General features: G+C 48.3%; 1 protein-coding gene across 1 annotated transcript; it reads left to right on the top strand.

Moving 5' to 3' along the window:
- The first annotated feature begins 229 nt into the window (after positions 1-229).
- On the top strand, positions 230-4,261 carry elfn2b (extracellular leucine-rich repeat and fibronectin type III domain containing 2b). Its single transcript, XM_076266687.1, has 3 exons — positions 230-270; positions 1,068-1,374; positions 1,871-4,261. The coding sequence occupies exons 1-3, from the start codon at positions 230-232 to the stop codon at positions 4,259-4,261; spliced, it is 2,739 nt and encodes a 912-aa protein (XP_076122802.1).
- Positions 4,262-11,496: the final 7,235 nt, after the last annotated feature.

Below are 11,496 nucleotides of genomic sequence, written 5' to 3'. Positions count from 1 at the left end.
GCAGACCATACTCATCCACAATCCGCACATGCTCTCCTTTCTCATTTCATTTCATCTGCAAAATTACAGTAATAACGCATCAGCATCTCCTCCCTGGTAAGCACCCAGCACAGCAGGTGGCCTGGATATTCCAAGAGTGTGAATAACGCTGAGAACTGCTACAATAATGTGAGAGATGTCTAGCACGTTGGTGCTGCAGTAGCTGTAGGACTGAATTCTGATTGAGCCAATGTATCAGGAGCTCTTTTCTGCCTGCCTGACTGCTAATGTTTGGTTATGGACATCTTATGGGGACCTTGATGCGATCATAACATGTTCTTGAGATCAGTGTCTGAACCTATTCTTGTAGAAGGTTTTAATCCACCCTCTGTCTGAGTGAATAACTGATGAGCTTCTAGCATACACGACGCCTTGGGTAACAATGTGTGCTTTGTTGCTGTGTCATGTTTTTGTATTGTTTTGACTGATCACTTAATGAGTGTAAATAAACCAGGACAGAAATGCATTAATTACGCCATCATTATCTCAGCCCTGATTACAGCCGTTTAAAGCAATAATGTTCTGTGCCTATGTGACACCATTAACTTAAACTATTACACGCTTTAGGGTGTTTATTTTTAATAGTTGTTTCTGTGTGTGTCTCTCTCTCTCTCTCTCTCATCTGCAGAGTTGTGTCTTGGGTGCTGGCACATTCGTCACGTCTGGGCAGAGAAGAGAGCAAGCAAAAGGAGGTGACTATGTGGAAAAACTGTGTCAGTCAGCACTGTACGCTGCCAGGGACCATACAGGCATGGGGACTGTGCTAGACACCATGTGGATCCCGCTGCTGTGAGAACAAGCCAACTCTGCTCCACTTCTTCTCCAGGCCTCGCCCTCCTCTCCAACCGTCAACGCTCCTCCTCCCCTCCCCCCCTCCTACTTCCTTTCCCGTTACTGCCACCTCAACTCCCCCACCCCTCCGCCTCTCCGCGCCTTTCCCTGCTCCGTCTCTTCTGCAGAAGTGAACCCTGTTCCTTTCCCATCATGCTTAGCAGGTGGTGTGCCCCCTATCCCCCTTCCTTCCCCTGCGTCCTCCTTCTGCTCCTCCCGGCGTTCTTTCTCCTCCCGGCGTCGGTGCGCGGCGACTGCTGGCTCATCGAGGGCGAGAAGGGCTACGTGTGGCTGGCCATCTGCAGCCAGAACCAGCCGCCGTACGAGACCATCCCGCAGCACATCAACAACACGGTGCACGACCTGCGCCTCAACGAGAACAAGCTCAAGGCCGTCTTCTTCAGCTCGCTCAGCCGCTTCACCAACCTCACTGACCTCAACCTCACCAAGAACGAGATCTCGTACGTGGAGGACGGCGCCTTCGCCGCCCAGGCCAACCTGCAGGTAGGGCCTGTAATGATACGTGTGTTTGGACCGCACCGCCATGGCAACAGACCTCAAGGTTCTATATATAATAATAATAATAATACATTTCATTTAGAGCGCCTTTCATGTCACCCAAGGTCACTTCACAAATAAACAAAAACAAAAAGGTTGCAGGCAGGCATATGGGCTATATGCAGGGTACTGGGTATATGTGTAACTATTGATGAACGTAATGCTCATTTTCATTCTTAGATTGATAGTTGGAACAAACTGTTTTAATGGAAGGGGGATTGTAGAGAGAGCACTGGGAGGTCTGATGTGACTGTTTGTCTTTGGGGACAGATTCAGGTAGGCAGGTAGGAAGAGTTAGGTAGGATGTCTGCTTGCAGAACTTTTCTTAGGGCCTCAGTGTTTTGCTCCCCCCCCCTTTTTTTTCTGTTGTTCTGAGCCCATACTGACCCATGATGTGAAACCCATGATATGAGCTGAACCGTGTTTTTCTGACCCCTTGCAGGTGCTCCAGCTGGGCTACAACAAGCTGACCAACGTGACCGAGGGGATGATGCGCGGGCTCGGCCGCATGCAGTGCCTCTTCCTGCAGCACAACCTCATCGAGGTTGTGGCCACCAACGCCTTCTGGGAGTGCCCGAGCCTCAGCAGTATCGACCTGTCCTCCAACAAGCTGGCGCGCCTGGATCCGTCCTCCTTCACCGTGCTCAACCGGCTGATGGTGTGCGAGCTGGCCGGCAACCCCTTCCACTGCGGCTGCGAGCTCTACAGCTTCCTCACCTGGCTGGAGGCCTTCAACAACGTCACGCACACCTACGACCGGCTGCAGTGCGAGTCGCCGCGCGAGCTCTACAACTACCCGCTGCTCAGCCCCGTCCCGGGCCACGGGCGCAACGCCAGGAACATCCTGTCGTCCATCTGCCGCGACGGCGTCTTCATCCCCGGCATTACGTCCCTGCCCCCCGACCCGGACTCCTCCGGCATGGGGCCGGACTTCATGGACCGCGTCGGCCTGTACCCGCAGGCCACGACGTCGTCCTCCTCCACGGACGCGCTCAGTCCGAGCCTGAAGCTGCGCCACGTGTCCTTCTCCACGGCGTCGCTCATGGTCCAGATCCCCAAGCCCTACAGCAAGATGTACATCCTGGTCCAGTACAACCACACGTACGTGTCCGACGTCATGAACCTGAACAAGAAGAAGGAGATCATCACCCTGAACAAGCTCAAGTCGCACACCAACTACACCTTCTGCGTGGCTTCCATACGCAACTCGCAGCGCTACAACCACACCTGCCTGAACTTTGCCACGCCCGTGCCGGAGGAGATCCACCCGACGCCGTCCACCACCACCCACTACATCGTGACCATCGTGGGCTGCCTCTTCGGCATGGTCATCATCCTCGGCGTGGTCTACTACTGCCTGCGCAAGCGTCGCATGGAGGAGGAGAAGGAGAAGTCCATCTGCGTCAAGAAGACCATCCTGGAGATGCGATATGGGCCCGAGGCGGCGGCGGCGGTCGGCAACGAGCCGTCGGCGGTGCAGAAGCTCCACGAGCAGGCCCACCACCAGCACCACCACAGCAAGATGCCCATGTCGTCGTCGTCCAGCTCGGGCATGCTGCACGGCGGCTCGGCCAACACCAGCTCCTCGCGACTCTCCACCATCCCACAGGTGGAGAAGATGGCCACGGCCTTCTCGGAGGCCATGGGCAGCAAGGGCAACTACATGGACGTGAGGGACGACCGAGGCCGAGACGGGAAGGGGCAGGGGGGGATGAGGGAGCAGGACCTGCGACGGGAGCAGGACGACGGGAGCGACCTGGGGGACGACTCGGACGACGACGGCCGGGGCTCCACCTCGGAGATCTCCACCATCGCCATGGAGGTGGACAAGGTCAACCAGATCATCAACAACTGCATCGACGCGCTCAAGCTGGACTCAGTGGCGGCCGCCTCGTGCGCAAACACCATGGCCCCGGTGAACCCCACCTCCCCTCCGCCCACGTGCACCTCCTCCCTGACCAAAGGGCTCATCCCGCTCTCCCCGGGAGTGACCGAAAACTGCCAGATGATGCCGTCGCCCAAGATCCCCGCGCCTCCCCCGCTGCCCTTCCCGGGCTCCATGGCCGAGCGGCCCGGGATCACCGGCGGAGGCTTCATGTCGCCCCCGTACCGTCCGCCTCCTCCGGCCAGCGCCGTGCGGCCCATCCAGAGACAGATGAGCGCCGACGCCGCCATGATCGTCGGCGCCGGGAAGAAGTACAGTGGCTCGTCCTGCGGGTTGCCCGGCAAGGGCGGCCGCGTCTACAGCCTGGACGTCCCCGAGCCCCGAAGCCCGGACCCCTGCCAGTACACAGACAAGGGCAGCCCCCTCGGCTGCGGGGAGCCCCTGGAGAGGCTCCCTCTGGTGGGCCCCGGGGGCGGGGGTGGTGGCGGGTACAGCATGGACGGCGGCGGCGGGTACAACATGGACGGCGGCGCCATGGACGGGATGGGCATGCAGCAGCACCTGGAGGTGCACCCGGACTACCACTGCTCGGAGCACCGCCACTCGGTCCCGGCGCTCTACTACGAGGGCTCGCACCACGGCTCCCCCGCCCAGCGGGCGTCCTTCCTGAAGCCGCTGTCGCGCGCCAAACGCGACGCCGCCTCCTACTCGCAGCTCTCGCCGCGCCACCAGAACTACTCGGGCTACTCGTCCAGCCCCGAGTACACCACGGAGAACACGCTGCGGATATGGGAGCGCTTCCGCCCGTACCGCAAGGGCCCGCGCGACGAGTCGTGCTACGTCACGGCCGGTAACGCCCTCCGCAAGAAGGTCCAGTTCGCCAAGGGGGAAGACCTCCACGACATCCTCGACTACTGGAAGGGCGTCTCAGCACAGCAGAAGCTGTGAGGTGAGATGCATCATGGGTACAAAAAATAAACACAGACCCCTTTCTGCCTAGTAATATGAAAAAGTGATGGTTTAAAAGGGTGGTCAGGTCTGATCAATACAAACAAGGTTGTGTTTGACAGGGTCTGGACTTTATTTGATTGATGGATGTATGCCGTGAATCAAATCGCAGGGTCAGAAAAGTGAGACCAAAGACAAAAAGGTTATTCATTCGTTGAGTCCAAATCGGCATCAGGCCTATCACTAGCAGCTACCCGTGCTTGTTTATAACATAAGGAGCAGCGAGCAACTCTTTGGCACGACCAAATTCAATGAACAGCAACCAGAGGTCACTTGGTTCATGACAGAATTACGTTGGCTGTGTATTCATGAGTGGTGCTTCAGCCCATATTCAGACAGAGAGGGGTAGGCTGAGCCACAGTGTCCGCCCACACACTCCATGTGGCATGTGGAGCGGTGCCCTAGTTTGCTAGCCCGAGCTAGAAGATGTTTGATCATTCATGCTGTCAAGACTCATGTCATCCTCTTGCACACAAGAGACCCTGCACAGTTTGCTTTTTACATTTTTGGTAGTCAGGAAAAGAAACAAAATAAAGTTGATTAAAGAGTTCAAAGGTAGGAATAACACATCTTTAGAATTATTTGTAGAGCTCATTTGCACCAACCTTGGTAGTGCCCTCTAAATGTCTATAGACTTTCACAACCCTGGCAGTCATTGCTGTTTGAAGTAGTAAATTCTTATTTTCAGAAAATTTCAGTCAGACATGTGAAAGGTATGGTTGACAAGTCAGATATGGTATACATCACTGCACTGTCTGATGATTTACTCGCTTCATTACTATTAACCCATGCAGAGTAACAGTACTGAAGGCATTTTGTTTCGTGAATTATAGATGATGAATTACATGGTCACTATCCTCTTAGCTAATCGTTCATTACCTTACAAACAGTCAACATCAGCACACATTAAGCAGTGTTGCTATGGTTAATGGTTCAGTGATGTGAATGCATTTATTATTGTTGTTTAATCGATCCCCTAGTGTGAGGCATGACTCACCAATTTACTATGGACTGTATGTAAATGTCAGCCTGTCTATAGGTTTGCAAGTGTAGGTGGATAAGCTGATCAAGAACACTTAAGTTCTCATTCGCTTGAAAGACATTTGATTGTATTCACAACATTGACCTTACTAGAGGTATAGCTCTTTTGCAGCTGTAATCCATAGAGCTGGATTACTGATAACAGTAACAAAATGCACACATGACAACACACACACACACACACACACACACACACACACACACACACTCTCTCTCTCTCTCTCTCTCTCTAACACACACACACACACACACACACACTTGCATGGCGTGCTCAAATAATCCAGCTCGATTCTAAATCCTGCCCTTAACCTCTTTATGCCTGGTGCGCTGAATGTGTTAATCTCTGAGGCCATGTCGCAGTGGCTGTCTGAGGTGAATTAGCATGTGGCCCAGTGGATGCAGATCTACTCTTTAATGGCATCCGGCCTAGCATAGCACACCTCTGCAAAAACACTAGCTATTCATCCAAGGCTGTCACTTACCATTGCGTAGCACATTCACCTAGGTGATGAGAGAATGCCTTAGCTTTTCATGTAAGGGTTTATAACATGAAACTGTTCTAAACCAATATTTAGATACTAGCATTCAATAAAGTGCCCGTGTTAACAGTAATACTTCCAGGGGTGCATCACACTAAATTGCTTTTACCAAACTGATGCAATTTTCCCCCAGGATTCTTTTTTTTTTGTTATTCATTCACTTTCATCTGAGGACACTGAAACAAATAAATCCTTTGGAGCTTGCCTAATTTATGCTGATAGTATAATTTCCAGATCCGTCACAATGAGATGTTTTCAAGCACTGCCATAAGATAAAAGCCTCTCTCAAGCAGATAACCACCTGTCTAGACGATTTATGAGCATTTTGTTCAGCTCCCACAGTATTGAGGCTTACTGTGGCAATGTGCAAAGTGGCCCTCTTTGAAAACTAGTCTGTGCTCCCCATGAATGTATAAAAAGCCACACATCCTAATAGTCCACACAGCATCTTACTTAAGGCAGACAAACTAAAATCTCCCCTGAAAGGGAAGTTCATCACTTCATTTATTTGCTAATTAGCTTGATCTGCTATTTATGTGGCCCAGATCTCCTTAAGGCGCTGTGTTTATGGTGTTTACAGGCCAGCTCAGATGCCAAGTGTTGATGAAGACGTGTTCACTGAATGCCAAACTCTCTCTCTCTCTCTCTCTCTTTTTCTATTCAATGCAGCAGCCGCCCAACACTGCCTGCTGGTCTCCATGGTGTTGGTCCATGATACTTTAGAAGTGCTCTGATTGGCTGACGGCTCCAGAATCCCTCTGCCCGGTGACAGTGAGATCACATGCAGAAAGACATTTATGGACCTTGACTGTATGTACTGTAAGAAGAAGAAAATCCACCACAGATGACAACATACTCTGTGGAGGTCGGAGTGTCCTCCTTTTAAGGAAACATATACACAATCAAAGAACTGGATTAGGAGGTGTATCAGAGAAAATCACTCTCTGAACAACTGCAACATGTAATATTACCCAAGAGGGGTACTGCTATCGGAGGCTTACTGTGACAAAACCCAACTAGCAATCATGGAAATGCAACAGTAGAGATTGATCCATGACTGCCATTTACACAGACAATGTTTCTTTTTGTCCTTTTTCTTTTTTTAAACGATAACCTTATCAGGCATGGCGGGTGACGAAAGTGTCTTCCTTTTCTTAGCAACTGGAAGTTGAAGAACAAAAAAGCTGTCTACACCTCTGTACAAAAATGATTGCCACTATTATGAAGACCCTGCTTTAAACTGAGAGTGATAAAGGACATAGGGCCGTTATTGAATCCTTAACAGAGTGGCAGGTTGGGGATTTGAATATGTGTAGTTATTTCCTTTTTAAAACGCTTCTCTCTCTTCTCTTCATTTCTGGAGAAGCAGATGACTGCAGCTCTGTGAAGTGCTCTCCTCTTCAAGGACACTGTGTTATAACATAATGTTTTCTGAATGTTGTTTACATGCTCTTCAATCAATGTTTGTTTGTTTTTTTGCAAACAGAATAGACAGAAAGCAGCCTTGGAAAGATGATGCCGTTTTTTTGTTTTTTTTTTGCTTCTCAACGGCTCATCCATTAGCATGACTGTGAAAGGTCTAATTAGTCATCCAGGCCAATTATCTATCTTCTCTTTTTCTCTTTTGTTGGCCAGCTCCAATTTTATACACGGACACATCTTTGCGTTTCCGTCCATGTCTATTATGGCCTATTGATGCTAATCTTTGTAATTTGTGGTCTTTTTAAGAAATATTTTTATGTACTAGGAAATGTGTACAGAGAGCCTATAAATGTTGCTGTAAAATGACTAAGATGATCTCACTCCAGCCTAATCTCATTTCTATAGTAAGCTTATAAGAGGACAGTAAGTGGACCACCATCATGATCATTGTCATCGCCTCATTTGCCCTGTGGCTGCATTAGATATTGCCAAACTAAATGAACTGCAATTTGACTGTGGTCGTCATGCTGTACTTTGAGCGTAAATAAGACTGTGACTACAGAGAGTATTCATCTGATTACACCAATCAGTCCATCTTAGTCATTATAACAGAAGCATGTCTCAATGAGGAGACAGACTTTTGGGAGGAACACAGATTAGTATAAATAGCCTGTGTCTGCTGGTGCAAAGGCTGTGGCGTGTTGAACAACGTCCAGGCCTGGCGTTGCGCGGAGAGTTAGGAGAGGTGGCACTGGTACAGACCAGGGAAGGACAGAGCTGTGACATTCATCATTGTCAGTGCGCGCTGACATTTTACAAAACGCTGAGAGGGGATTACTTTCCCACCTCTGTCTGAAATCTTTATTTGCAGTTCTGAATTAGGGGAGCTCCTCTAGCTGAGCCAGGCCTGAGCTGAAGGAGTTCAGGGACAGGGCTGACAGAGGCACGTCGCCCTTCTAATCAGCATCGTAATGTCACACAGTTTTTAGAATTGACCCTGGGATCAAGTTTTTGAACATCTGAAATGAAATGCACTTGGTGTTTCGCTGCCTTGTTCTTTCTTGTTTGTTTTCCTTTAATATTCGATCCTATGAGGATTTAAAAAAAAAAAAAAAGTCACTGCATGTTTTAAAAGCCATGGGTAAGACCTGCACCTGAAAAAAAGTCTCGCTGTTTTGGAAGCGGAGCATCAATATTTCAGGCTGCTGATTTAAGCACTCTCCACAACCACGGCTACTAAGAGTGTCCTGCTGGAGATCTCAGCGTGAGAAATTGATGTGGTTTCTGCCATGAAAGCCCCGGACCGACGATAACCGCCACCGCCACTTGGCCAGGCCAGGTTGAGATTCAGGCCCAGCGTGTAAAACCCGCCTCTTCTCTTGTCTCAACTCCACTTTGTTCTTGCCCGAGCTCAGAGTGCTTCCAAAAAAAGGGACGAAAAGGGAGAATCAAAAAAAAAGGAGAGCAAGTAGATAAATAAATAAATAAAATAAAACAACAAGGGGGGATAATCAGGAGGAAAAACGGCACTGCGGGCACGATAATTGTGCCTCTTTCATTGAGGCTTTTAAGCTCTTTTCCTGTGAACTCTCATGTTTTCCCTCAGATGTTTGCGGCTTGTTTTCCTCTGTCTTCCCCAGCTGTCCTTCAGTGGGGCTCTCGCCATTCAACAATTCTGTCCGCTTGTTTGAAAACACGGAGAGGAGCTGAAGGCAGATAGTCAGGGAGGATGGGGGGGGGGATATGTTAGGAGGGAGATGCACAATAGAAGAGAGTCTTTGAGCAGAGAGGCCACAGTAAAAGATCCAAACACGCAGCAGAAAGTCAATGGAAGGGAGCAACAGCACTCTGCCTGGAGCCTTTAATAACCTAATTGAAGCTTAAATCGTTTTAGCTGCCAGTGATGGAGAGGAGAGACATTCATGCCACAGAGTGGACAAACAACACACACACACACACACACACACATTCACAAAGATGTATGGGGTGTGGGTGGCTGAACGGTTAACAAGATTTTGTGAGAGGCAGCAGGGTTTTGAATTTTTTTTTTAACATTTTAGTCAATGGACATGGACAGGGGGCAGGTTAAAACAGTGAGACCAGGCAAGAGAGAGAGAGAGAGAGAGAGCACAAGAGAGTAGTGGAGAAAGAGTAAGGATTAAACAGCCTGGGTGATGAATGCTTTCAGAAACACATGACTGAGGGAGGGCAAGGTGACCAATGTGATGGACTTCACCATCATCACGTTTGTCCAGCTGGGAGCAGAAGTGCTGGGTAAGTGTGACAAGTGAAATCCCCTGCGCACCAGCCCCTTAACATTTCCTGCAGATTGCCTCGGAAAAGTAGGCCTCACTCTTGCCTCCCTCCACCCTGCTATCTTGCCCTCCATAGTCCCAGTCGCCACCCTTAGCAGTCTGGTCCCAATTAACTGGCAGCAAAAGAGTCCCAATATCAGCCCAGCCCTCACAAGCTCCTCTGTAGCGCCAATAAGCGGAATAAGGACAGCTACCAAAGCATCAGATGTTTCTTTCCATTTTTGGTTGTCGGTTTTGTTCATGTGTGTGTGTGGATATCCAACACTGAAGTGCAGTCCAAGGGAGTATTCCAAGTACGTGGTTTAGTGACAAACCTGGGTAAGTTAACTCAGAGTAAGTGGTAAACCTCTTAATAGAAGAGCAGTATGGCTTCATTCTCCTAACAAAACAATGCTATGGGGCTGTTGTTGTTGGAGGTTTACCACTTACTCTGAGCTAACTTACCCAGGTTAGTCACTAAACCACATACTTGGAACACCCTCAGGTCCAGATAATTTTGTTGTATTTATAACATGGCATGATAGGTGAAAAACAGATGAGTAGCTGTGGAGGGTTTGAACATATCAGAGAGATGCAGGGAATTCATCTGTGGTCGTCAAGAGTAGAATAAGGTTTTGCTTTTCAGTGAGTATTAGTGAAAACTCACAGAAGTTCACCACATTTGGTTTGATTACCTGAGTTTCCATGGGGTTGGTGACATGTTTCTCACCACTGAAATGAGACGACTGGTGTTTTCAGACAGCCTGAGTTGTAAAGCTGTGACTTTATGCTGTGACGTTATGACACTACATCTCTTCGTCCATTGAGAAGGAGAGCACTGCAAGAGCCTTAACTTGACCACAAACATGGCTCAGGAAGGTCATGACAATGGATTTGTTTCTCTTTAAAAAATGGAGGATAATTTGTTTTCTTTTTGTCCCCTACAATGTGAGCAACACTCAAATATTCAGAATCCCCTTCAAAAGAAGTGGTAAGAGATAGTGAATAATTAATGATTGAAAAATAAGTAATCTGTGAATTTTGTAAACTGAGATAAAAAAAAAATGAAATGGATGTTTTATAATGAGCTTGATCTCTCTGCGTTTATCTTTTGTTGTTGTTTTTGTTTTGTATTGGGGAAGGGGGGAGAAACGTGTGTGTGTGCACTGGGTTGATCTGTGTTATGAGGACTTTGGAGAATGGATAAGGTGTCCAACAAATGTTATATTTGCATGATTTCCTGTATTTTCTGAGAGAAGAATTATATCATTGTGAATATTGAGTGGATGTATGTTTCAAAACAACACAAAGGAAAAAAAAAACAATAGGCATTGAAGTATTTGTCGGAACTTATTCTCATTTTAACGGTTTAGTCTTAGGTTTGATTTTTTTATATCTCTGTAATCTTTAATATTTGCATTTGTTCTTCTCTGTCGGGACCTACTTAACTCCGACTTGGGATATTACTGTTGAAGTAAAGTGCAGTCACCATCGATACCATCGCTACTTATTGCCAGATATGTGAAGAACCTTAAAAGTCTAGCCAGTGCAGCAACGTCATGGAAAAGCTTCTGAATCAAGGTCTCTGTCACTCACACTTCTCAAGCTTCATGACTGATTTGGTTAAATGTGGACAAAGTTGTCAAAGACAGAACAAGCCACTGATGTAAACAGAATTGACAGAATATTGCGCAAGGAACGCGTGCATATTAGAGAGAAATCTGTAGGATACTGTCTTTACTGGGAACAGGGGCTTATTCCTACCACTAGATCAAATACACACATTATACAAATACATTCATGCCCAGACACTTCACAGTCACAGATGCTGTATGTGTCAGTATAGCTCGGCTCAAGCCTCTGAACGAATCCCCACATT

Source organism: Alosa pseudoharengus, unplaced genomic scaffold (genome assembly GCF_046254945.1).
Source record: "Alosa pseudoharengus isolate Yale_2024_CS ecotype anadromous, Long Island Sound unplaced genomic scaffold, YU_APseudo_1.1 YU_APseudo_1.1_scf_4, whole genome shotgun sequence".
NCBI lineage: Eukaryota > Metazoa > Chordata > Actinopteri > Clupeiformes > Clupeidae > Alosa > Alosa pseudoharengus.
The sequence above is the reverse complement of the archived record's forward strand: the minus strand, read 5'-3'. Positions and strand labels throughout refer to the sequence as shown.